Consider the following 25,401-nt stretch of genomic DNA (forward strand, 5'->3'; position numbering starts at 1 on the left):
ATTTACCCCAGTGTTAGACAGATTTGATCATTAAGCAGAATATTGAAGCTTTCCCAATAGCATTAATCTGGGCAAGAAAACCATCTCTACCAAATCTTATCAGCAAGGGCAGGGTTCTCACCCTCCATCCTCAAGTCACCATAACAGTACAGGTTTTAAGAATGTTAAATCACATGTGTTTTAAGTATGGATATCCTTAGAACCTGGACTGTTAGGGTGTCTTGAGGATGGAGATTGGGAACCACTAGGTCAGTGGATGCAGAGACTGAAGGGATATGGGAAGCCATTAGTCCCCAGCAGTCTCGTGGGATGGAGAAACCTGTCCCCTCCTACAGATCGGAAGCGACAGACATTCTTATGCTAATGCAGACTGAGCACACGCTCACTGTAAGATCTCTATGTAAATTGCACAACTTTCTGCCTTTATCAATTATTTATCTAATTCAATCTTTTGCAGATGAGTAAATTTGCCGCATGGACAGAAGGACTCCGCCCCTAAGTATCCTCCCTGTAGCGCTTCTCCCTGTTCCTGATGGGCCTAGAGGTCTTCATCCCACTGTCAGCACCTCGCACATAGATCCCAGAGATCACCTCCGCCGACCTTTCACTGATCAGGAATAAATCTCTTCTGATGACATCATATGTTACTTGTGTCCATGTGTCTATACAGCAACTATAGATTATTACATCATATTGGAAAGTAGCTTGGGTTGACAGACCGACCAAACCCAAAATTGAAATGTTACAATATTGTATAACAGAGTTAAGATACATTGTTGGTCTCCTACACTCTCATGTTCCTCTTTTATAAAGTCAGGTCCACAATCACAACTCAAAAGTCATTATATAGTCACCATAATTTTGACTGGTGCATAATGTCAGACTAAATTGTAGTTTGACATTATGTAAAATCTTAAACTTGTGTTTTGTCATTCTGACGGTGTCTACATTTCATGTCAACATTGTAGCGGTGGTTCCAGTGATGGAGTTGCAGCGCAGTCCAAAATTCACACCAACTGCCACCCCATACGTTGCCGGCTGGAAATCACTGGCAGTTGGTGTGGTTCCCCTGTTTGAATTTTGGACTTCGCTGCAGACCCACCTCTGGAGCCACCACTGATTTTAACCATGGAAATGTTGATATGCAGTCAGCAGAAATAGGAAATGTATAAAGAAGCGCACCGCTATTATAAAGTAATGAGCCCTAGCGTCTTCTGCTGATATGCAAAACACATAACATCACAGGTCATCAATTATCCACTGTATAATTATCGTGTGAATAGCTTCAAACAACCCTATATTTAGTGACTATCCGTCCTATGGAATAATGTAAACATGTATTCTAGAATAGATTATTAGCGGCAGGTGCACAGTTGCAGAATTTGTCAAAAATTACTTTAGGGACATAAAAATATGCTAGTACCCATTTTCATGTACCCCAAATTTGATGGGACCATAAAAAAAAACGAAAAAAATAGCCTAAGTGCTCTTCTGCATCACTTCTTCAATGTCGGGAAAAAAGCACCTGCCGCAGCTATTTAAATCCCCGACTCATTTGCAGACTAAAATGGGGGGACCCATAATGATCCCCCATGTTTTTACAGCTTTAGGGGGGGTCCTACAATTTTTTTCAGGTACATTTTTTTATTTATTTTTTTTTTTTATCGCAAATCCCACTTCCCTGGCTCCCATTTTCGTAGGTTGTATATTGAATACGGGTATAAAGCGGGCACGCGCCCGATACTTTAACCCAGAAAATTCTCTGATGTGGAGTGAAAAGTCCAGCACGGACTTTTCGCTCCCATATTGAATACCCCTCATAGGCTCCTTTATGTAATGAATCCCCAGAGAGAGCTACGAAAGGTTCTCGCCTCCCCCCCTGCAGCAAGAGCAGGCCGCGCATTTGCAGTAGGTGTCCCAGGTCATTATCCCGCGAGTCAGAAGTTTTCCGGGACAGCTGAACATTGGAAGAGCTGCCCTAAGCGGTAAGGAATGGTGCATACCGGCGTATGAAAGCAATAAGGGGGTAAACATTACCTTATTTCATTAGTAACATTTCTGAGCTAGGAACAAAGCTCTGCTTCTACAAAAGCTAACCATTGGTTTCTCTAGCAAATTACAATCTTAGATATGGTAATAAGCGTATATACTGATCTATGCCAGTGGTTCTCAGCCCTCAAGTTCCACCAGCAGGTCATGTTTCCTGGATTTCTGTCTGTGGGAACAGGCGGGATAATTACTGACCCAGCAGCATAGATTAGCTTGTGCGTGATTGAACACATTCACTAACCAAGACCTGTTTGTAGTACTTGAGGTCTGGAGTTGAGAACCCCAGGTCTATACATTTTAATTATAATGCACCATGATATGTAGTTTGAGTACTTTCTATTAATTCAATGCAAAAGACACCTAAAAAGTAGAAGTTAAATTGCTAATATATAACCAGTCTTAGAAGTAGCTGATCATTTTTATCTCATTTGGAATAACCAAAAGTAACATTTTAATTATTGAAAATAGAAATATGTGATGGTAAAAAAAAAAAAACTATCAAGGGGATAAGATTTGAGATCAAGTATTCACCTGCAGTAGATCACAAATAAGCCCCATTCCCACGATTAGTGGCCTGATTCATTACAGATCACTATTCCGATCGCAAATGCAAATACACATGCAGTCTCACTGTGAAAAATTAGAATTGCCATCACAGACAAACTTAAGGACGACCATTTTACCTTACACACATCCGTAATACTATGCAAGTCTGCAAAACCATCGGTAACAGAGTACCATCGCAGCCTCGTGCACACGCTCAGACCTTACTCAGATATTGCGAACCTCAGCACACGCAGTGATACACAAGCTGCGTACGGCATCACAGCGACTAATTTATGCACGCCCCAGTAACGACATTCAAACACTGGCACACCTGCGTTTCACCAATAACCCCGTCTCCACCACAAACAGTCACTTTTCCGGTCAATCGTTCTGCGATGGATCGCAGTCCTGATGGCAATGGAGTCTTCATGCCCTGTGATGCATACGCAGAATGCGACAATCAGCCGATTGCGTGCGTAATCACAGTTGCGATTGGAAATGAATCAGGCCCTAGGAACAGTATCTTCAACAAATCACAAGGCTAAAGGTTACCCCCCTCCCCTTTCTAAGCCATATACTGTACACAAGCAAGCAGAGGTGCTGACAGATCTCAGCCAGGAGGTTATACATTCCCTCATGGCCATGATTCTCCATCCTGTATGAGAACAAAGAGGGTGGTTATGAGAATAAGTCACGTCCTTTCAACCACGAGGATTGCAATTTTCTAAAGTACTGACCATACTTGTAGGATAACCGTAGACCTGGAGTGGAGGCATGTAGGTCTAACATATTGGTGGTCTTGACTAGGGTTTGGGCCTCACTGTGTCTGAAGTCATGGACTTCTGACTGGGTTCCCAAAGTAAGGAGCTGGTGGACACTTGAAGACCTAAATTCAGCCAGTAACTGGGCTCCGTGAGGTGTTGTCAGAACCAGATGGACAACATGGTACCAGGGAACAAGCAGAATCAGGTCAGGAGAAAGCCAAGGTTGGAACCAGGAAGTTACTAGAAGCAGGCGATGAGAATTGTCATACAGAGCAATCAGAACACAGCTAAGTATGGAGGGCGTTCTAGCAGAACAGGCACCGGAGGATCAGGTACCAAATTGTGCCCAATAACTTCCGTATATAAGGAAGGATTCAGATTTAGCATTTAGAACATGGCATCACTTTTTGGTTCACTAACTCTTTAAATTTTAAGCAGAGCAGTACACAACTACAGGAATTGCAGCCACCTGAAGTAGAGCCACCACAGCAGAGGACAGGGAGAGAATGTGTTGGCATTGAGAGGTAACCTACTGAGATGGGTACAGAGCAGCAGAAGACGCATCCATCTGCCAGTGAGTTGCAACTGCCTGGGGATAGCCAGTGCTGCCAGACCCTTGGACAGGGCACTGGCACACTATGACACATTGGAGGCCTGCAGTACAACTAAACGTCCATTATGCAGTCAGTCATATTATAAAGCCTGGGACTTTTTAACTAAGTGGTAGACTGAGAAACATAGCACCAAACACTAGGCAACCATTGCGATGTGCACACTACATAAGTAGTGCCAAGTAGGGCTGGACATCAATTGTCGATGTTTGCCAACCATCAATGTTTTTCTTCCAATGTTAGTGTTTTTACCATTCCATGGCAGCATTCAGGTGTTTGCTGCCATCGCATGGTAACAATTTGATGGTGTTCCGATGGTGGCTTGTTTTCTTTAATTCTTAAAAGCTCTGCCTCCCCTGGCTGCTGTGTGCTGTCTCTACGTGCTATAGTCTCCATGTCTCATGCTGCTGGGCTTGTTAGAGACCGTATCACTGCCTCAGACGTGACCCTCAGTCCCCTCTATGCTAGCTCTGATTGGCTCTGAGACAGTGGGAGCCAATCAGTGTGCAGCAGATGTCACTCAGACACGTCAGTGAGCAGGTCCCAGACTCATCTCCCAGTGACAACAGCAGCGTTAGTCTCATCCTCAGCTCTGCGCGCACTGCTTTATTTCTGCCCTGGCTCCAAGCCCCACCCCTTTACTACTCAAATAAATACTATCAAATTCTTCTCATGCGATGGTTAGTTTACCATTGCATTGAAAGATTCAATGGTGGAAGCGCTGCCATTATTTGATGGTGGGCTGCCGATGTCCATCCCTAGGGCAGAGTTTCATTCCAATGACATCAGGGTTGCTTTGCAGAGTGAACACACCCCAGGGACTAGTTGCAGGGCGGACATTGCCAGGAGCATTCCATCTCAGGGGCACCATCTTATATCCTTATTTAAAAAGTATGGGGGGGGCACTAATGCTCTCTCCGGCACAGGGCACCAGTCAGTCTAGTTACGGCTCTGCCTCCATGGACTGTTCTAAAATCCTTTATTTCACTCAATTACAGCTCTCGATCCATGACTCAAACTTAATGAATTGGCAAACATCGACAATTGATGTCCATCCCTACTGTTATATCCTGAATTAAACCTTGGTACAATCCTGTCTATACCTTCTAAATCCTGCCACCTTCTAGAATTGTCGCAATTTAGCATGATGGATTTGCACAGTAAATAAATGCCTTCAGACTTTGAAGGTTTCCAAAGCACAAAAAGTTATTAAACATAAAAACAGATGGTTACACGCTGTGATCTAAAGACAGTTAGTACAAATAAGTCATACAGACCAGAGGTACACACACACACACACACACACACACACACACACACACGCACTCTGGACCAGATACCAGCATCAGCAAGAAACCTCCGTCAACAGCATCAGCAAGAAGACTCCCCACTGGGGTCAGAGAGCGCACATATATACCCTTGCAGGGATCTGGAAATATAATAGATACTTTTGCATGATTCCATTGGTTCTTCTTAAAGGAGTCTTGGTTCCAGCATCGTTTATTGGACAATTTCAGATGGACACAACAGCCGCCAACCGCCCTTTGTATCCTTTTTCCCCCTGCATGCAAATATAAGCTGCAAACATGAGAGTACATTTTTAATGTTTTAACCCTCTATAGTCCATAGTTTGCAGATGCAGGTTCCGATCTTCTCACCGATGGTACCGGAAATCTGTGGAGACAGTGGATCAGTACAACACCAGACACTGTCTGCTTACCATGTACTAAACCTTAGATATCAAATAACCCTTATTACACAACATTAATAATCACTGAATAAACCTTGAATATTACACAAATTACATGAAAGGTTCCCTAGTATTAAAGTGTAAGTGTAAGATAATATTGCATAAAGTTGCAAATATACATAGTGTGTTTATTTGTAGAGTGAAACAGCGCAACTGTGCGTAATGTGCGGTGTTTATGCATGAGAGTTTACTTATGATGTAATATATATAATCCCTTACTAACATTTTTAAAACTATAATGTAAGGTGTTACAAACAGCTAGATTCACTTGCAAGCAGGGTGGGGACCCCCAGCTGATTGTCATTGCCACTGCGTCTGGTAAGCAAAACCTCTGACCATTGTTAACTCAGACAAATTCAATTGTCCATATCAATGTCAGGGTTATATTTCAATTGCCACAGCCATACTTGTCTATATACAGGGCTTCCCAATTTATATGTAAAACACTCACAGTATCCTGGTGTATTGTTTATTACTTCTCAGACATGTATACAGCAGCTGTTCCTTGTTTAGTTAAAAACTAAACCCTGCATGAATATTGTGTTGGTCAGTGAGAGTGTTGTATATTATTCACTATTTAGTGTTGTGCGAATACATGTACACACTGGGTGCGTGCGCACGCAGTGTTACATCATGGATTGTACAAACATAAAATCGGGCAGCGGACGACCAAATAATCCGATAAATTGAATTGCGGTCACATGCAATCATTCGACTTCGACACTTCTTTGCACTACTTATGTAGGGCGCACATCGCAATGGTTGCCTAGAGTTTGGTGCAATGTTTCTCAGTGTACCACTTAGTTAAAAGTCCCAGGCTTTATAATATGACCACATAATGGATGTTAGTTGTACTGCAGGCCTCCAATGTGTCATAGTGTGCCAGAGCCCAGCACCCTCGCCAAGGGTCTGGCAGCACTGGCTCTCCCTTTATACCATATAGTTGTACTGATTAGTTCTGTATACAAATCATACAGATATAGCAACATGCAGCTAATCTCCAGGGAACCATTTATTGGAAAATGCTACAGTAACAAGCACAGTATGGCAACTATATTGTTACTTTGCACAATTGCCTCAAACCATAAAACAGAGTAGGCAGTACCTCCATTAGATAAAGTCACCTCATTCCTGCCTTATAACAGACTTACCATCTTTCCACTGTGGGAAATCCCATTACTACAATGTTCTGTACCGCTGGCTTAGTCGTTTAGAATGGTGAAACATTTAGAGCAGGGGGTTCTCAAACTCAGTCCTCAGGACCCCACAAAGCTCATGTTTTGCAGGTCACCCAGCAGGTGCACAGGTGTATTAATTACTCACTGGCACATTTTAAAAAGATCCACAGGTGGAGTGAATATCTCACTTGTGATTCTGTGAGGAGACATGGAAAATATGCACAGTTTGGGGTCCTGAGGACAGAGTTTGAGAACCTGTGATTTAGAGAAATAGAGATTGCTGCCAGTAACTACTGATGAAAGCCCAGATATTGCAGACTGTTACTAATAAGTCAGACAGGAAACAATCATTTGAAAATCACTGGATTTATTATTAGCATTTCCTTATGTAACATCTAGCAAGATTCCAGAGTCTGATTAATGTCTTCTATTGTTGGGTCTGTGTCGCAGAAGGTGGATCTGCAGAGACAAAGATCAGTTTATTACAGTATAAGTCAGCGTTTAGCATCCAGGAGAGAAGTCAGAGCACAAACATCCACTATAGGGAATATTCCCCTGATAATCCCCAACTACAGTACAGAGAACTAGGGAGGAAACCACTACGGGCAATAACAGATGACATAGCTGAATTTTTGGATTTTTTAGAAATATGTAATCCACATTATGGAGACCAGGTACAGTCACTGAGGTGTTCTACGGAAAATCTATGACGTTGGATGTAACAGGACAGAGCAAGCTGAGGAATTCCACCTAAGCTACTATAGTCCCCGATAGGACACTCTCCCCATCTCCCTTCACATGATACGCAGGATTCTGTAATGTGTATGAGGTTCACATAGGTTACATACATTTTTCCATTGGGTCCATACTGGACAGACACAGCAGAAGCTGCCAGTGATGGATGAAGTAAGAAGAGCACATTCTTGTGCCAGACAAAGGTCACTTCCTTGATGGGATAAATGTCCATCTCCACATCAATGAAAGCAGCATATGAGGAACCTGGGTGAATGAATCCACTGGGAAAGGAGAGAACAGAATTAGCAGAACAAGTTCAGACCCTGCCCCACAGATATCTGAGAGATGGACTTACGTGTGGATCTCATACTGAGGACTGCACCCATTACTCCCACAGAGAGAGATGTGAAATGTTCCCAGAGCAACCATTGTGCCGGCAATTGTTACATCTACATGGTACCTCCAGCCTAGACATAGGACACAGGGATAGTACAATAAGTCTCATGTTCTGAGGCAGAGATCAGTCATCAACATCCCCTGCAGCTCCTCCTGCATCTCCCATCCCCATACATGGAGTCTGCTCCCACACACACATGGCTGCAATGACTGCTGGGTGGTTACTACTGCTCTTAGGATCCCAGTGTCTGTAGTTACCGGGTCACACCTGAGTGATGGAGCTGCTGGAAGTATAGAAACAAGGCCAGTAGAGCACCAGTGTCACCCATAACATTAGATCATGCGATGCCATCTAGCCATAGTGCCCAGTGTAGTGTGAGAAACTGAACTTTAGTCTAGTACAGAGGTTGCCAAAACACTGTCCTCAAGGCTTCCCAACAGTTCTGGTTTTGGAGATATCAATGGTTGAGTACAGATGTTTAAATCAAGTCACCTGTGCTCAACCATGGATATCTCCAAAACTAGAACTGTTGGGGAGCGTTGAGGACAGTGTTTGGGAACCTCTGGCCTAGTAATTTAAGCATTCCTCAGATTCTTCAAAACTGAAGCACAGCATCTGACCCAGCAGAGCTTAGACTCACAGCCATATGCTCAAATACAGACTGTCACCTATTATGTATTGTGGGAGGGAACCTTGAGTGAGCAGCAACACCAGCCAGGTTTTCCTTGGTCAGACATGCAGCTGCAGTGGACTTAAGATGGGTTCATTACATCCCCCTGGTAACTGCAATACCCCCTCACACATTGCATTATGTAGCTCATGTATCACTTATCCCCGTTATCTCATCTAATGTCTTAACATTTACTGATCTGTTGTATCAGACAGATTCTTAACCGCTGTGGTCTTGTATAGGATGAAGTACCCATGTGGTCACAGCTACAGGAAGGCCCACCCCCCCAAATTTCTCAAGTCTGCATCATTCAGGGAGACCACAACATTTGTCAGATGGATGTAGTCCACACTGACACCCGCCACCAGGTTGTCCCTCCCATGGTTTCCTCATGTAGAACATACGTAGAAAGTTCTCAGCATTTCCAGTGTTCAAGTAAAACTTCTGTCTGGTAGTTGGGTCTCTGAGATAAAGTTCTGCGTAGTATCCCATCATTGCACAGCTTCCATTGGTACATGGGAACCCAGCACCCTGGTGAGGAGGAGAAGAGACAAGTATAAGCTATTCAGCCACACAAGCCTACACAACTAGCTCCCAATGTCCTAATATCAAGACTTTAATATAGGGTTTACATAATAGAATATATATTTTTCTTATATCAAGTAACGAAGGAACAGAATAGAACCAAAGCTCCACGTGTAACCCTATAGGGCCCACACTATCCCCACCATTACATATGACTGATCAAAAGCTGCAGATGTTTTTTCTCCATCAGAAATAAAGCGGACGCATGAAGACAATGCAATAGATGAGACCAGGATAGGGATTGACTGGTGTACTAGGTCCCATGTCAGCATTTGTATCCAGAGTCCCCATGTGGGTCATGGTGCCCTCCTCCTGGGATCCCTCCACTCACTGAAGGTGTGAGATAGATATCCATCTATATATAATGGGTGGGCACCAGGTATCACATACACAGCCCTACAGTATCTAGTCATTTCCCTGGCAGACAAATTGAGGACTAAGCAGCACCAATTCTGCCCTCTCATCTGGATCTTCCAAACATCTTTCCCAGGCCAGCCTACTTTGATGTGTAGAGTGTACTCGTCTCTTTATGCAGCCTACTAATCTGCAAGTTACCTGTACCCTTGGCTAAGTGCCAATAGACAGGGCCCTAGCAGGGCGTAGTGAGCTCTGACTAGTAGTAAGGTCATCGAGTACTGAAAGAAACTTTCAGGAAGACTAAACTAATGATTCAAGAGTTCTAATACATGGGGCAAAGTCCTAACGTTCCTGGTCCAGGAGACAAATATGTGGTGGGTGGTTATAGGATTAGAGGAAAGTTGTTATTCTACAAAGAAGTTATGAGGTGCAAGACTTGGACTAGGTACTGTAATACTTTTGAAACAATCAACCCATATTAAAAAAAAAATAAAAAATGATGAATTAGAAGGGAGAGAAGTCATGTTAGGCTTCTGTTCCATGTGACACCAGAATATTTTTATGGTGAGGGGGAAAGCCATTAGAGAGCTTCTTTATCAGCACACACAAAAAGGTGAGAGTTTAAGAAATCTTACTCAAGCTGCCCAGGTAAAGTATTCATTTAGATGACCAAGCCCAAGACTCGGTCTTTGGTGCACATATACAAGATCTGGAGGTGGGAGGGGGGGGTGCTGGATCTTAGGCCTCCTACCAAATATATTTTTGAAACCTAAACAGACTCCATTAATGCCTGTACAGTAAGGCCATTGAACCCTATCAGACCTGCTCAGCCTCCAGAGAATGGAGATACTGTTTGCTACATGAGTGAGGTAAACTTTTATAACCAAGGAATAAACTCTGAACCAAATTCAGATTTTTGCTAGATGAGAGCACTCAGTTTCCTCTTCCTCTGGGATCTAGGACCAAGGACTGCTGGAGGCACAACCTCTAACTTGGCTAAGTGCACTACTGCACAGGTCTTCATGCATTCTCTAGTCCATAGTGAAGGAAGTGCCCCCAAGTGTTTCCTATAAAGGAAACTGCCACTGCTGGATACCCCATAATATATCCTGCTGCAACCACTGTACAGGTGTAATATACCAAACAGCATTAAGCCCATACATTCCTGGCAGCACCTGGAGATATTGCACACTGCTTAACCATGTGTTTTACATCAGATTTCTACTGGTTAACCAAATCCCTGGTTAAGTATCTCAGAGTTGACATGAGGTTAATAGTTAAATGCTTCAAGCAGTCTCTAAAGTACTTAGCCCAATAGAGATTGATACCTTATATCAACTGTCACTTTTTTATCACATGTATCCTATTATATTCAATAAAACCTACCGATTTGGAATGTGTGGACCAACATTCTTGTTCACATCCGCTACACACCTACCAACTTGTAGGCATCTGAATAGGACTAGCCTCCATCACACACTGCAGACACCTATATTAGCCTATAATTATTCCATATTTGGTGCTATTTTTGTGAGGTTTATAAGCATGTGGAGTCAGTATATACACTGACCACACAGGGGAGTATATAGGTGCCATTCAGTAATTCCTTATATTGGAATGTATGAAGAATTCTCTACTGGGCAAATGTCAGACTAGAACATAGTGTTAGTGTTCAGGGTATACATTGCATACTACTAAAGGAGCCATAGACCCAACAATTATTCACCATTCTACTATAGTGCATTACACCAGTTTAGTAATTGTACCACTCCTGTATGTGGAAATTTCCAATAGTGATGTCACCACTTACTTCCTGAAAAGCGCTGTACGAATAACCTGGGTAACTGATGAACCCACCAGGACTGACAATACTGTGTGTGAAAAACTGGTGGCTCCTTCCATGGTTACACAGCACCTTATCCTCAATTCCTGAAAGGTAGAGCAGACAGCCAATCAGAACGCTTGTCACCTGCGAGATCACCAGCCACCAATACAGTGACTGACGTCTGTACCATAAATCAGATGATCAATGTCATCATGCTTAATATGCATTCGGTCACATCCAGGCTGGTGTTCTCCTCCATTTGGATAGAAGTCTAGATGACCAGCTGGCTCCAACATGCCAAAGCCTCCAAGACCTTCATATTAAAAAAAATATATATTAGTGCAGGGACAGGCAACCCCTGACACTACAGGATGTGGTGAGTGGCACCTGCAAGGTCAGTTCCAGAAACTTTTGGCATGACACATTAGAAAGAATATATTGCCTAGCCCTGAACTAGCAGCAGAGGGGTGTCTTACTCTGGGATATACCTAGATTGACAATGAGTGACTTTGGAGTACAGGTTTAGATGGAACAGGACATTTTATAGAGATGCAGTGTTAGGGATAGGACAGCCCAGTTCTGCTTTGGCTTGAACACCATTCGTAAAGATCCCTTTTGTGGACTAAATCTACAGAATGATGGACAATGCATGGAAATACTCTGCAGTGTGGCATGGCTGGGGCAGAACTGGAGGCCAATGACACCAGCAAGCCATGTAGTGAGTCCTGGCAGAGTACGGTGCAGGACAGCTGTGAGCCATTTGCTCATCTCTAGGGGACAACACAGCATTTCTAAGAAAGCAGCCACACTTACTATTGTGGACTAATGTTAAATACACGCAGAGAACACAATAGATAGAAGTCCCACAGGAGGCCATGAGCTGTACAGTTCCTTTACTGCCTCCATCATTCACCTGCACTTAGAACCCACGTTCCCTCCAACCCATCATTAATCCCTTACCAGTATACCAGGGAAAAGGGGCTATGATTCCCCTATGATTGCACAAGTCAATTATAAAAAATGGATAAAACTCCTGAAGATACAGAGAAGGGTGAGATGTATTCAGGATTGCATTTAGGAGGTATTCAGTAGGGAACATTTACATACTCACCTCCAGGATAGTCTGCCGGCATGTACAGTGTTATTCTCTTCTTGCTGGGACAGCTCTGGCAATTAGACTGGTTTTCTGACAATGGTTGAAATACATGTCCATAGGGCTGTGCAAGGAGCCCTTAATACCCTTTTCTGGGTTCTTCTGATGAGTACATAGGCTTCTATAGCCAATACCATCTATTGATGGCACTGGCTAATGTGCACAAGCTCCAGAAAGTTATATTTGGGCACAATGCAGCCCCCCTATAAAATTCTATGGGAGGCTGTACTGTGGGAGTGTAGACGAATACATATGGGGACCCCATGTACCACAGTAACCCTCAGACAATGGCAGTTTGAGGTTTTACCTTTGCAACTTTCTGCCACATCTCAAGTATCATTTCAGATTACTCCTAACAAATGTTATGGGGATATTTATCAAGCTTTCTAAAAAAAGGATAATATCAGGGGGTTGTCCATAGCAATCAGATTCTAGCCATAGTTCTACAAAGTCTAGAGTCTGATTTTTTGGCTACATCTCCTAAGTGACAGAATATAGGGAGCAGTCTCCTAACATTAATGGGAGGTGTCCATTGTGGCATTTGCCTTGTCTCTAAGGGGTGTATTTATAAACAAAACTGACAAATCCAAACTATTCTGGAAGGGGGGGGGGGGATTAGGGCAATGGGTAACATGCAATGCTGACAGGGGGAGGGGGCTGGTGTGCATTGAATTGAACATGCCTAGCTGCAAATAGCATCTCCCCCACTATTTAATGGCCCCATTAACTATTAATATATCCAAGATACAAATCTCATTGTACAGTTTTGAATAAGATTTAAAATAAAAACATTTAAGACCCGGTTCTGTATCAGTTACATATTGGGAGTTGTGTTACTTATGCAGTGTGGGGTCACATGTGCCAATATAGAACATTGCGGTTATACCAAGATGGAGGAAGATGGAAGATCCGTCAGTGTGAATGGCATCAACAAAGTCAGCATCCGTAGGGTTCAGCTGCACCTCGGGAGGGGTATATTCAAAATAGGGTCCAGCCGGATCCAGTCCTGTAGGAGAATTCCACCGAGCATAAAATCAGTCACCCTGAGCAGTTTATCCATTACTGTATCAGCCAGCACATCACACAGGCACACGCAGCACATCACAGGAATGCACAGCACATTAAGGGGTGTATCCAGGGAAATCTAGGGGGGGGGGGGGATATTCTGCAATGAGGGGTGCATCTGGCTGTATTTTGCTGTAAGCAATGCCTGCCGATAGCTGTGTAGCCCCAATCTCCCCCATATCATATCCACATCATTACCCCCTACTCCATAACCTCACTGACCCACATTATACCTCAGTAATGATCCAATTCATGTTTAGCTCACCAGCACTAGAGTGCCAGACACCCCATGTGTGCACATCTATGAACATACAGATCAGTGGCATAACTACGAGCCCAGGGCAACATGGAAGACAAACCCCTCCCATGCACCGAAAAGTGTGTGGTCACTGAAACATGGTGGTGGGTCAACATGACACCCTCATTACTGGTCACTCTGGAAACATTCCTTCCATTCCATACACACTGCAATGCCCCTCTTGCAATGCCCACTGTAGTAGTGCCCCCTTATACAGTGCCCCCAGTAGTGATATAGTGCACTCTATACAGTGTCCCCGCAGACATGCACCAAAAAAAACAAAACTTGAATGAGTCCCCGCTCCTGCCGTGCACGCCGCTGTCCGCACCTCTATCCTATGGGAGAGACAATTATGTTTCCCATTAACCACTGCAGGAGCCGGAGATCATGAGCAAGCTCTGGCAGTGGGTGCAGTAAACAATGAGAGCGAGACTCATTGGCTGCTGAAAACACCGCCTCCGGGTATTACGAATGTACTACCCAGTGCCGATGGCTATGTGTGAGTTACTGTGTAGTGTGGACCGCACTCACTGCATTCCGCAGTACACTGACTTTACCTGACCTGGATCATGGCCAGAGGCTCCCCCCGCGCCGCCGGTCCCAGGGCATGATACCCAGCCACCCTGCCCTGGATACACCACTGATACAGATCATAGGTCAGTGAGCCAGCTAATGAGGGACTGGGAATTACAGTGACAAGCTGTAGGTGCCAAACTATCCAATACTACACTCCACAAAGTGAATATAGCAGAGATGGGAAGGAGAAGCTACAGTATGTACACAGCTATGATTTTATACAATGTTGCAAGTTGGGAAACTTGTTACATGTGTTACACCGCTATATAATATGTACTCTAAACGAGAGTAATAACTGCCTGTAATGGAGCCACTGGGAATCAATTTTCAATGTATTCCATCTCCCACTGGGAAAGTTAGACATTAACCCAAATGTATATATCACCAATAATGGCTTCCTGTACACAATGTGCCACCAGCCTGGGTTCCATTATACAGGATTGTGTACAGAAGTCATATGAAACCTGCTTTTGTCTTCAGTCCCCAAAGTATCCTTTAGCCAATGTAGACTCCTAGAAAGCCTGGCGCAATATAAGTGTTACTGTATGCTCCGGTATTTACAGCCTGGATTTAGTACATATTTTCCACAGATTAAGATCTTGTTGTGATGGAGAAGCTACAGTGATAACCACAGACAACTTAGTTTGTCTATTCAGTGCCACACCTAGAACCCTACAACTCACTTTATATGAGTGCCCCTTATTTAGAAGATAGCTTTACAGATGCCACCAGCAGCCCCAAACAGAGGAGGCTACTTGCAGAGATGCTGGTTGGCAGTTGTGTCCAAACCACCAATGTAACAACTCCAAATGCTGCCAGGACTGGGCATTAACTTGGGCAGCATTAAGCCTCAAATTAGGACGACTTTCTTCTCCCAGGGGATTGTTTCCAGCAAACTGCATCCAACATCTATGTAATGATCTATACCAAGGTTACCTGTGATTCTTGCAATTCCCGTCCGTCTCTTTCCAGCTTCTCCTGCAACATGCGCTCCCAGACTGTGCCCGATTAGGTGTATGTTGGACAGGTGGTAGTCAAGTCGATCCTAAAAATAAAACCATGGACCATGAGCATGACAGGTGCTGGTTAGAGCCACATCATGAGGCTTATGTATGGTCCAGCAATGGAAGCTGCCACATCATTACCACCTTCTTCCCCCCAATCAGGCCTTGCTCTGCTTTATGCATCAGTCCATTTTGCATCAGGATATAGTCTCTACACAGGGCTACAGATGTGCCCACATACACCCATCAGATTACACCAAATTGCCCCTAATGACACCAGACTTAGGACACTTGGGGTGGCCAAGTCAGTCTCAAAAATAATACGAGTCTTACATCACTAATGCAATAGTTATACAATTCTGGGAACACCCTGAGCACAGAGACTGGCATTTCATGTAGCTTGTGTGTGACCTGCACCATGCCCAGCACCACATGTCCTCTATGCCTGTCCGGCTTTAGTACTTGGTGCAAGTTACCTGTGTGCAGCTACGATGGGAATAAGAAAATTCTGGAAAGGTACAAGGATTGTTACCCCTGATAGATTGAGATGGTGCAAACACATTAGGTGGATGAGGACACCTCTGTTCTTGTAAACACTCGCCTGTAGCTTCCATCAAGCCCCAATCATTATCTCATGCTTAGCACAGAACATGTAATGCTGGGTATACACTACACAATTATCTGCCAGATATCTGCCCAATCTAGATGAGTGCAATGAAAATCTGGTATGCATGGGAGCAAATGACAATCATCCATTTGCTCACAAACACTGAAAAAACAAACAAAAGTTGTCAGACAAATTGGTTAAAACAAATTAATTTGAACAATCATGGTTGTCCATTTTCTAGTGTTTAAGACCATATGGTCAATGGTAATTGGCTCCCATACATTACCAGGCCTTCAATCCAACCAGCCAGATTGGACAGAATTGTAGAGTGTATGCCCAGCAATTAAGAGAATTTAGACCCTCAATGGTCTGCCCAAGATAAACTTGACAGAGGGCTCAATTCATTTAGTCATGGAGAAGAGTTCCCATTGAAACGGTGTAGAAACTCTGGCAATGGTACCACAATGCATCCCCCCCCACTGCCTGATCTCACTGAGGATTAGCAGATCTTTGTATGCAACCCTTTAGGGCTGTGACAGAAGTTTGAGAGTCTGGAGCTACCATACATGCAACACACAACTTGCAGCCAGTTGGTTTGACCCCAGAGATGGGAAATTGTGACATTAGGAACATTTTAGCTACAAACATAATTAGGTTTCATAAGGTGAGGTTACCTACCATTAGCTCATTGATAAAGTGAGCTACTTCTGCCCCAACAACACGGATATTATTAGCAGCTTGTGTATAAACAGCATGGGAACCACCGCTCCAGTCAACGCTGAAACAGTTCAAGTCCGACACTTCTAACAGGGTCTTGTAAGAAAGGAGAAAATATGGAGATGAACACAGATCTTGAGCTTTTCAAGCCAAACATGACAGAGATCCAGCCCACTCACCTTACACATAGCTGTGACCCAGCTCTTATAGCCTTCCTCAAGGAACCCATGGATAATGAAACAAGACTTCCTGCTGGTATTGAAGTTGGATTGGGAGACATTGGTGGAGCTGACCACCTGAAGTAGTAAGTATGAAGCAATTTGTTATATAAAATAAACAAATACATGCATATTTGCGAAGATTTCATAGAGGTCTACGGAAATAGGACTTTCCAGCTGGAGTGTAGAAAGATACCATATCAGGATGCAGCAATGGGAGAAATGCGGGTTTGACCACTTCTCATATGCGCCAAGCCTCGGAATGCGATTCATTCCGGGGCTTTTATGTGGTGGGCAATGCCAACTTCTGATAGAGTTCCCCTATAGAAGTCTAGGGGCTTCTCTCTGCAGAGTGCTGTGAGAGGGATCCAATCGGATCCTCCCAGCACCCCCTGTGCTATGTGCAGAAGGATGCCAGAGGGACTTCCGGGTCAAAAACCCGAGAGTTCCTCATTCGCAGAGGACAGATCTTACAGAGAGAGCTGTCCTTTGCCATGTTCTTCAAGCATCATACATTCTGCCTCAGTTAGTACATGTTCCAAAACAATCTAAGCAGAGACATCGGATGTGCGTCTCACAATAGAGATCACAACTCTCCCCAGTGGAACGTGGCTTTAAGTGTCCCCAATCCTACCCCATCCACAACTGAATTTTGTCCAAGCTATAAATTTCACAGAAATGATGTTTACCAATAAGACCAAATGGCGATGACATTAATGATCTCAGACTTTAGCAACAAAGCTTTGTACCTCTCAGGGGACCACATTTTTTTTTTCCATTTAAAAACACCAACCAGGTTTCATCCATGACTACAGTTTTTATGAAAACTAGTTTTATGCAGCTCGTATTGCTACAAATATAGTGACCTCTGGCCGTCATTTCCTCCTCCACATAAGGGTTATGTCTACTAAATGCCACTTGCCCTATGTTGGTAAAAATCTAAACTGCAAGGGTTTCAAAGCCATATATAAATCAGTAGTTAAAATTGCTATAAATAATTACTATGTAGCAGCAGTTATCAACCCTCAAGTACCCCCAACTGGTCATGAAGATCTGTGGAAGCAGGTGGAATAATTAGTGACCCAGAAACAGTAAAGGCCCCCATACATCAGCAATTGATTGCAGCAATCGTGCAATTTGCAATCGATTGTGTATAAAAATCTTTTCCTTTTTCAATTGATTGTGGCAATTCTGCAATTTGCAATCAATTAAAAAAAAAGGGATTTTTTTCTTTTATACACAAATCGATTGCAAATTGCACGATTGCTGATGTATATGGGCCTTAACTCACCTGTGCATGAGTAAAGCTAAATCATCCTCACCTGTTGGTGGAACTTGGGGACTAGAGTTTAGAATCCCTGATATACAGCATCGACCTCAAACCCCGTAATGACCAATTAGATTCATGTACTATAGTCCAATGTCTGGACCATGAAAATAAAGCTACTGTAGCTCAGGATTATGACCATACTGAAGATGGAGACACTGAAGCTGGTATGAATCTGAGGGTTCTGGTTAGTTGAACAGCTGTAATCGGCCACTACCAGCTACAGTAACAATTAGCTATTTAGATATGGAACATTTTCTCATCTCCTTCCCAGCCTAGTACAGGTCCCACATGGAGTCCAATAGAGGCCACACCACTTGTTACTAGTAGGAGAGAACCAGGGTCTCCACATGCTAGGATACTAAGTGTTCCAACAATAATCCCTATTAATTGTCCAGGACCATTTAGTAGCTTGCCAGGTGCAACAATTGAATTTAATACTGTATTGTGGTACAGAGAGAGACAGTGGGAAGGATCATACACAATCAGGGTCTACAAGAGATGATCATTATTGGGAGACAGCTTATGAGTTAGTGGAGAACTTACTTCAAAGTAGTTGGGATTTTCTCTAGTGAAGAGCAGGAAGCGAGTGCCAATCTCCTCCGGCGGCCATGGCAGGCGGCTGATGGGCCTCTCCAGCGTGCCGGAATAGGGAGGATCATTAGTGAAGCATCCCAGGTTTTTGTAGCACACCTCACCAGCTGGGCAGAGAAGGTTAGTGGTGATGCACAGTACATCAAGCAGCTTCTGCAATACCTTTTAGCACCGCGTGTTTGTTAGTGATCTGATTATTAAAGATAGGGAGTATAATGAGCAGGGGGTGTCACTGCCTGGCCAGCCTGCTGCCAGGGGATTTAACGGAAGAGGAACCATCTTATTTCATGTACAGGCTGCCAGTAACACTTGTATCCAGATTGCAGAACAATTCTTGCACTTTGTAATGCCAGGGAGAGCCATTGGCATAGAGGTACTTTGCAGATACCAAGAGACAGACAGACCGATGTAGGTTGTCATCTCCCTTCACTCTCCTGTCTGCCCTCTTCATTCAACTAATGCAGACTGATTACCATCTTCCGCCTCCAAGATTTTGCCCATGCTGCTCACTACCTTTGGAACTCTCTCCCTCTCAGACTCTCCACATCTCTACAATCACTCAAATGGGCTCTCAAGACCCAATACTTACTTAAAGCCTTTCAGCTCATCCTAACCCACTGCTACATGCTCCTTCCTCCCCATCTGTCCATCCCATTTAGAATGTAAGCGTATGAGCAGGGCCTCTACCCTCTTGTGCTTCTCCTTACTTAAATCTACTTCTCACTGCCCCCTAGGGCACCTAACACTTGATCTCATTAACCTTTTGCACAGATGCTATATGGCAAAGGCCATGATCACCATCTCCCAATAACAGGGGGGGTTACTAACAGGGGTTTATGCCTCAAGCAGTGAGAGGCCCATAGCAACCAATTAGATTCTACCTATTATTTTATAGACAGTACTTGATATATGCAACTTCAAATTTGAAGGGTTACTAAGGGTAACCTCCACTAGCGCAAGCTTTTCACCGCTTGTACATCAGCTCCAGATACCCCTGCCCAGTGTCTATAGACATGGAGATTTCTTACCTCTCACAGCCAAAGTTACAGAGATGAGTAATAACAGCCCAAACATCTGCAGAGAGAACAGAGACCGTATACATCACATCATACAGTGTAATCTGATTATATCACAGACCATATAGAGACAGAGGAGACTGAGCTGTCACATACATAACACATCATACAGTGTAATCTGATTATATCACAGACCATATAGAGACAGAGGAGACTGAGCTGTCACATACATAACACATCATACAGTGTAATCTGATTATATCACAGACCATATAGAGACAGAGGAGACTCTGAGCTGTCACATACATAACACATCATACAGTGTAATCTGATTATATCACAGACCATATAGAGACAGAGGAGACTGAGCTGTCACATACATAACACATCATACAGTGTAGTCTGATTATAGGTGGGATGTACTAAACACAAACATATGGTAAAACCCCTTAAAGTGACATTGTCAGGGGTGTTACCCCATATGTGATGTGAGGTACATGCAGGAGAGGCTGGGGGGTATCAGCCTAAATGCTGTCTGCCCAGAAGCTTCAGTTTAGGGGTAAAGGAGCCTAAACTGAGAGTGACATTTATTAGGTCTATGCAGAGCCACATATCACTGCAGCTTACCAGCCATGACCACAGAGGGCGAGGGGCAAAATTGTGCCTAGGAGCATCCTGACCCTTAATGTCAGGGGGGAGGGGAGATTAGAGATGGCAGAAAATACCCAAACTGCTGCTCCGTCACAGGCTGAGACCAAAGTAACAGTCACATGACCACAGGGAACCAGAAGCCAAACTGGAGCCGCAGCAGCTGTCAGGACCAGGCGAGTGACCAACAGGGATGTTACACTTCCATTCCATCATGTCAACATGGTCACTGCTGACACACTAAGCATGCCGACACATCAACCATGGCCATATTCTTATGTCAACACGATAACAACCTAACATACTGCTCCCATTCTGGGCAGCACAGGATCAGCGTACGACCATTTATCAGGAGCTCACTAGACCGAGTTATGCTGGGCATACATGGCCAGACCGACACATTTTATCTGGCCGGCTGCCAATCACAGATGTCGTCGGCATACACTGAGATTTCTCACAGTGTATTCGGCAGACATCTGCGCTCCGCCCCCGGGGGAGGAGACATTTCCCTGTTCCTTCCTTAGGAATGAACACAGGAAATGTCTGTCGGCCGCGCTGGGCATACACTACCCGATGCAGCTGACAGTTTACTGGGTAAATATCGCATCGGATGGGCATGCTGGACAATCCAGCATGCCCGACCGAGCAATATTTAACCCTCGGTCGCCCGCATACACGCTACAATTATCGGGGCAAAGCACCAATATCAGGCGGATCACCCCGTTAATTGTAACGTGTATGGCCAGCATTAGAGATTGGTGCTGGGTAATAAGATTTACAAACAAAAAATAAAACCTCAGAAGCTGAGAACAGATAATTGTATAGTGCGCGCCCAGCATTAGCGACATCATTGTATAGTGCGCGCCCAGCATTAGCGACATCATTGTATAGTGCGCGCCCAGCATTAGCGACATCATTGTATAGTGCGCGCCCAGCATTAGCGACATCATTGTATAGTGCGCGCCCAGCATTAGCGACATCATTGTATAGTGCGCGCCCAGCATTAGCGACATCATTGTATAGTGTGTGCCCAGCATTAGCGACATCATTGTATAGTGTGTGCCCAGCATAAACAATCTGTCAGATTGCTGCCCAATCTGGCTGGTTGGAATGAAAACCTGGTAATGTATGAGAGCAAATGACAGTAAGTCATATGGTCTTAAACACTGGAAAACTGACTAAAAACATTTGTTACATTTCTGTGTTTTAACACATTTGTCTGAATGACAATTTTTGCCTATTTTCCAGTGTTTCAGTAAATGGACGATTGTCATTCACTCCCATGTATTACCAGGTTCTCATTCCAACCAGACAGGACAGTGACTTGTATAGCGTATACCCAGCATAACGCTTATACCACAGCCTCTGCCATTACTCACCTTACACCCAGCACTGACTGCATCACCTGCCCAGGTACAGGGTCCTGCATATATATATACCCCCTAATGTGGGCGGGGCTATGGCAGATGCCTATATTACTATAATTACATACAGCTGACGCCCCATTTACTCTCTCACGTGCTGCTATAATGCTCTCTCCCCACTTTAACCATTTCATTACCAGCTCTGACATCCCCCTCCCCACTTCAACCATTTCCATTACCAGCTCTGACACCCCCCCATGCACTTAGCCATGTTACAGTACAACTCTGATTATACAAATGCCAATTATCCACACACGATGTACGGGACAATAGGTAATATCCGATAGTATAATAGCCCAGCGTTTCCCAAACTCATTCCTCCGGGAGCACTAACAGTGCATGTTTTCCAGTTCTCCTCACAGAATCACAAATGCAATAATTAGCTCCACCTGTGGAACTTTTTAGGTTTAGGGTTTGTGGGGGGGACTTAGGGTTAGGCACCCCCCCCGGAGGTTAGGTTTAGGCTAGGGAGAGGGTTAGGCACCCACGGGGGGAATTTAGGGTTAGGCACCCCCGGGGGCTTAGGTTTAGGAGGCGAGGATAGGGGGGGTAAGGTTTAGGCAGTTAGAGTGGGGATTAGGGTTAGGGAGTAGATTAGTTTAGTTGATACTTCCCTTGCAGACGATCAGCCGGCGGTATAACGTATGTTTTCTATGAATAAGTGTGAATAATACAGCAGTGGATGGATATGGCCCTACAGAATACAATAGAACAATAAGCCCTGACAGGAGGACCAATCACATACTGTACAGTACTGCAGAGTATAAATAGTGTCTATAATACAGTACTGTAGTAATTCTGCACAGCAGGCTATTTTCGGCAGTGCAGGCATGCCTTAGATCAGTGGTTCTCAAACTCTGTCCTCAGGACCCCTCACAGGTCACGTTTTCCAGGTCACCCAGCAGGTGCACAGGTGTATTCATTACTCACTGACACATTTTAAAAGTTCCACAGGTGGAGCTAATTATTTCACTTGCGATTCTGTGAGGAGACCTGGAAAACATGCACTGTTTGAGGTCCTGAGGACCGAGTTTGAGAACCTGTGCCTTAGAAATTAGTAGTGGGGTTTTAGCAGAGTTGTATGAAATCATCAATGAACCACAAATCTCAGCCCAGAAAGAGGTGTCTCTAGGTTACAAACTGTCTGTGTTTTCTGCAGCAATGTCAGCACGGAATCAGTATGAATCACCATCGGACCTAAGCCCAGCGGATGAAATACTGACGCCGGAAGGCCGGCAGCTGAAGATCCTGATGGGAAAGGTAAGTAGGCAATTACTATCCCTGTCCACCCCCTAACCCTCCCTTAGGGGGTGCCAAAAGTGTCTAACCCTAACCTCCCCCAGTGGTGCCTAAACCTAACCCCCCCCCTGTACCCTAAACCTAACTTTCCTGGGGGGCACCTCAACCTAAGCGCACCCCAGTGGTGCCTTACCCTAACCCACCCTTCCCCTAGCCTAAATCTAACCCCCCACCCCCACTAGGCTAAGCGCTTCTGACGCCCGGCTTATGTACGATCGGGGTTTCGGCGTGTGGTTGGTGATAAGCATCGGTAGTAAACACCTATCATCAGTCCCATGCCGGGATTTCACAGTCGGAAAACTACATCCCGTCAGCACTGCAGCGCCACTAGAAGCTTGAACAACATGTCACTAGCCGGTATACATCAGTCAGTGCCGGTCACAGCGGCATTGTAGAAAGTGGTGTGCAGCACACAACGCATTGTAATCCAAGGACACCTCTTTCTGAGACTTGTAGTTCAGTGATGGTTTATACAGTTCCCTTCAAACCCAACTGTTCATTTCTAAGACATGTTATCGCTGTGTGACTGCCTCATATCGCTGCAGAACATTGTCACACGGATTGGCACTGACTTTCCTAATAATGAGGTGTTACTGTATCTTGCTGATATGTGTATCTAGCATAATATACTGTAATAATGATGGCAGAACACATTTATAAAGTGTACTCAGGACTCTCATACCGAATGATTTAATTCTTTATTACATCTCTCGATCCATGACAACTATAGCGTACTGAGTGACAGGTTCAGTCAGCCAATCAGTGGGCGGTACTACAGACATTGTATTGTCTTATTTTACGCATGCACAATGCAGTTTAGGAAAAGCGACATCTGGTGGACAGAAAGTTGTATTACACTCTATGTTTTTTTTACAGCTCTTCATTACATTATGATGCAACTCAATATGCCATGGCACAGCGCAACTAGCAGGTCACGCTCATAGGCGTATGCAGGTACAGGCACAGGGGGAACTGCTTTGGCTGGGTCATGGACTACCCCACTCCCCCTCCCTCTGGGTCATACACTGCTCACCTAGACTCACCTGGCCATCCAGGTGAGTAGTCTATGTCCCATTGGGAGGTGTGGATGGGGTTGACCATGACCCAGCGGCGGGGGAAGTGCACTATGTGGCGTTGGAGCAAGGATGTAGCAGGACACATCAGTAATACAGTCAGGGTAATCAGTGTTCTAAAGATGAACATTTTCTGAATATCCTGCCAGTGTCCTGACCATTCATCCTGAGGCCGAGATTTCTGCTGATCACACACAGTCAGGTGACCGCAGGCTGCGCCCAGCGACACTTTCGTCTGATCTGCGAATCCTCCTGTAACAGAGAAGACAGATTATTTCTGCAGCATTTCCAGAGTGAATTTTCCCCTGTGTGTTATCTGGAATATGATGCAGAAATATACTAACAATAATGCAGACATTACACACAGTGGTGCTCAACTACAGTCCTCAAGTACCCCAACAGGTCATGTTTTTGGGATTTATTTATTCACGCACAGGTGAGTTAATATATGTATTTTGCCATTTCAGTATATACCCACCTGTTGAATTGAGAACTCTTAGTAACTGGCCATTTTGGAAGCACATAAACTGGTAAAAATCGCAATGAGTCGACAACACCTCAGTGTATTGTGCAGGGGAATGTAGACTATGTATAAGTATATTTATTTACACACATAATAAATAAAGCATATGGACATTAGTTATTCTCCGCTCACATGGGGCTGATCTATGGTTGCAAAATCAACCAACATTGTGTGTTGCTCGATCAGGACAGGATAGGCCATGCTGTGAGGGGTCATTCCATGCTGTGAGGGGTCATGCCATGCTGTGAGGGGTCATGCCATGCTATGGGGGAGCATTCCTAGGGCCTAGAAGCGCTAGAGTGCACCTTCTCCCCATCCCCCATCCTGTCCCATGCAATCACCATTTTCCTGCCACACCTACCAATGCCGCACACACACTCACAGAGGCCTTA

At 44.4% G+C, this 25,401-nt stretch overlaps 2 protein-coding genes across 2 annotated transcripts in view; one reads left to right on the plus strand and one right to left on the minus strand.

Annotated features, from left to right (window-relative positions):
* LOC148430837 (alpha-2-macroglobulin-like protein 1) overlaps positions 1-607 on the plus strand; it is a 630,872-nt gene extending 630,265 nt beyond the window's left edge. Inside the window, exon 40 of the mRNA XM_088466430.1 lies at positions 458-607. The gene's annotated coding sequence lies outside the window, so the exon portion shown is untranslated. The remainder of the gene's footprint in view (positions 1-457) is intronic.
* A 6,641-nt stretch (positions 608-7,248) lies between these two features.
* LOC148430838 (pancreatic lipase-related protein 2-like) lies at positions 7,249-22,122 on the minus strand. The gene is made up of 13 exons (XM_088466455.1): positions 22,070-22,122; positions 20,055-20,100; positions 18,979-19,133; positions 17,067-17,183; positions 16,849-16,983; positions 15,496-15,604; positions 13,507-13,626; positions 11,655-11,780; positions 11,453-11,571; positions 9,105-9,231; positions 7,989-8,100; positions 7,747-7,914; positions 7,249-7,357 (listed from the first exon to the last, which is right to left on the minus strand). Exons 2-13 carry the CDS (start codon positions 20,098-20,100, stop codon positions 7,294-7,296), a joined length of 1,398 nt encoding a protein of 465 aa, XP_088322581.1. The 5' UTR covers positions 22,070-22,122; the 3' UTR covers positions 7,249-7,293.
* Between the last annotated feature and the right edge of the window lie 3,279 nt (positions 22,123-25,401).

The sequence above is a fragment of the Taudactylus pleione genome, unplaced genomic scaffold, assembly GCF_031769625.1.
Source record: "Taudactylus pleione unplaced genomic scaffold, aTauple2 ptg003137l, whole genome shotgun sequence".
Classification (NCBI taxonomy): domain Eukaryota; kingdom Metazoa; phylum Chordata; class Amphibia; order Anura; family Myobatrachidae; genus Taudactylus; species Taudactylus pleione.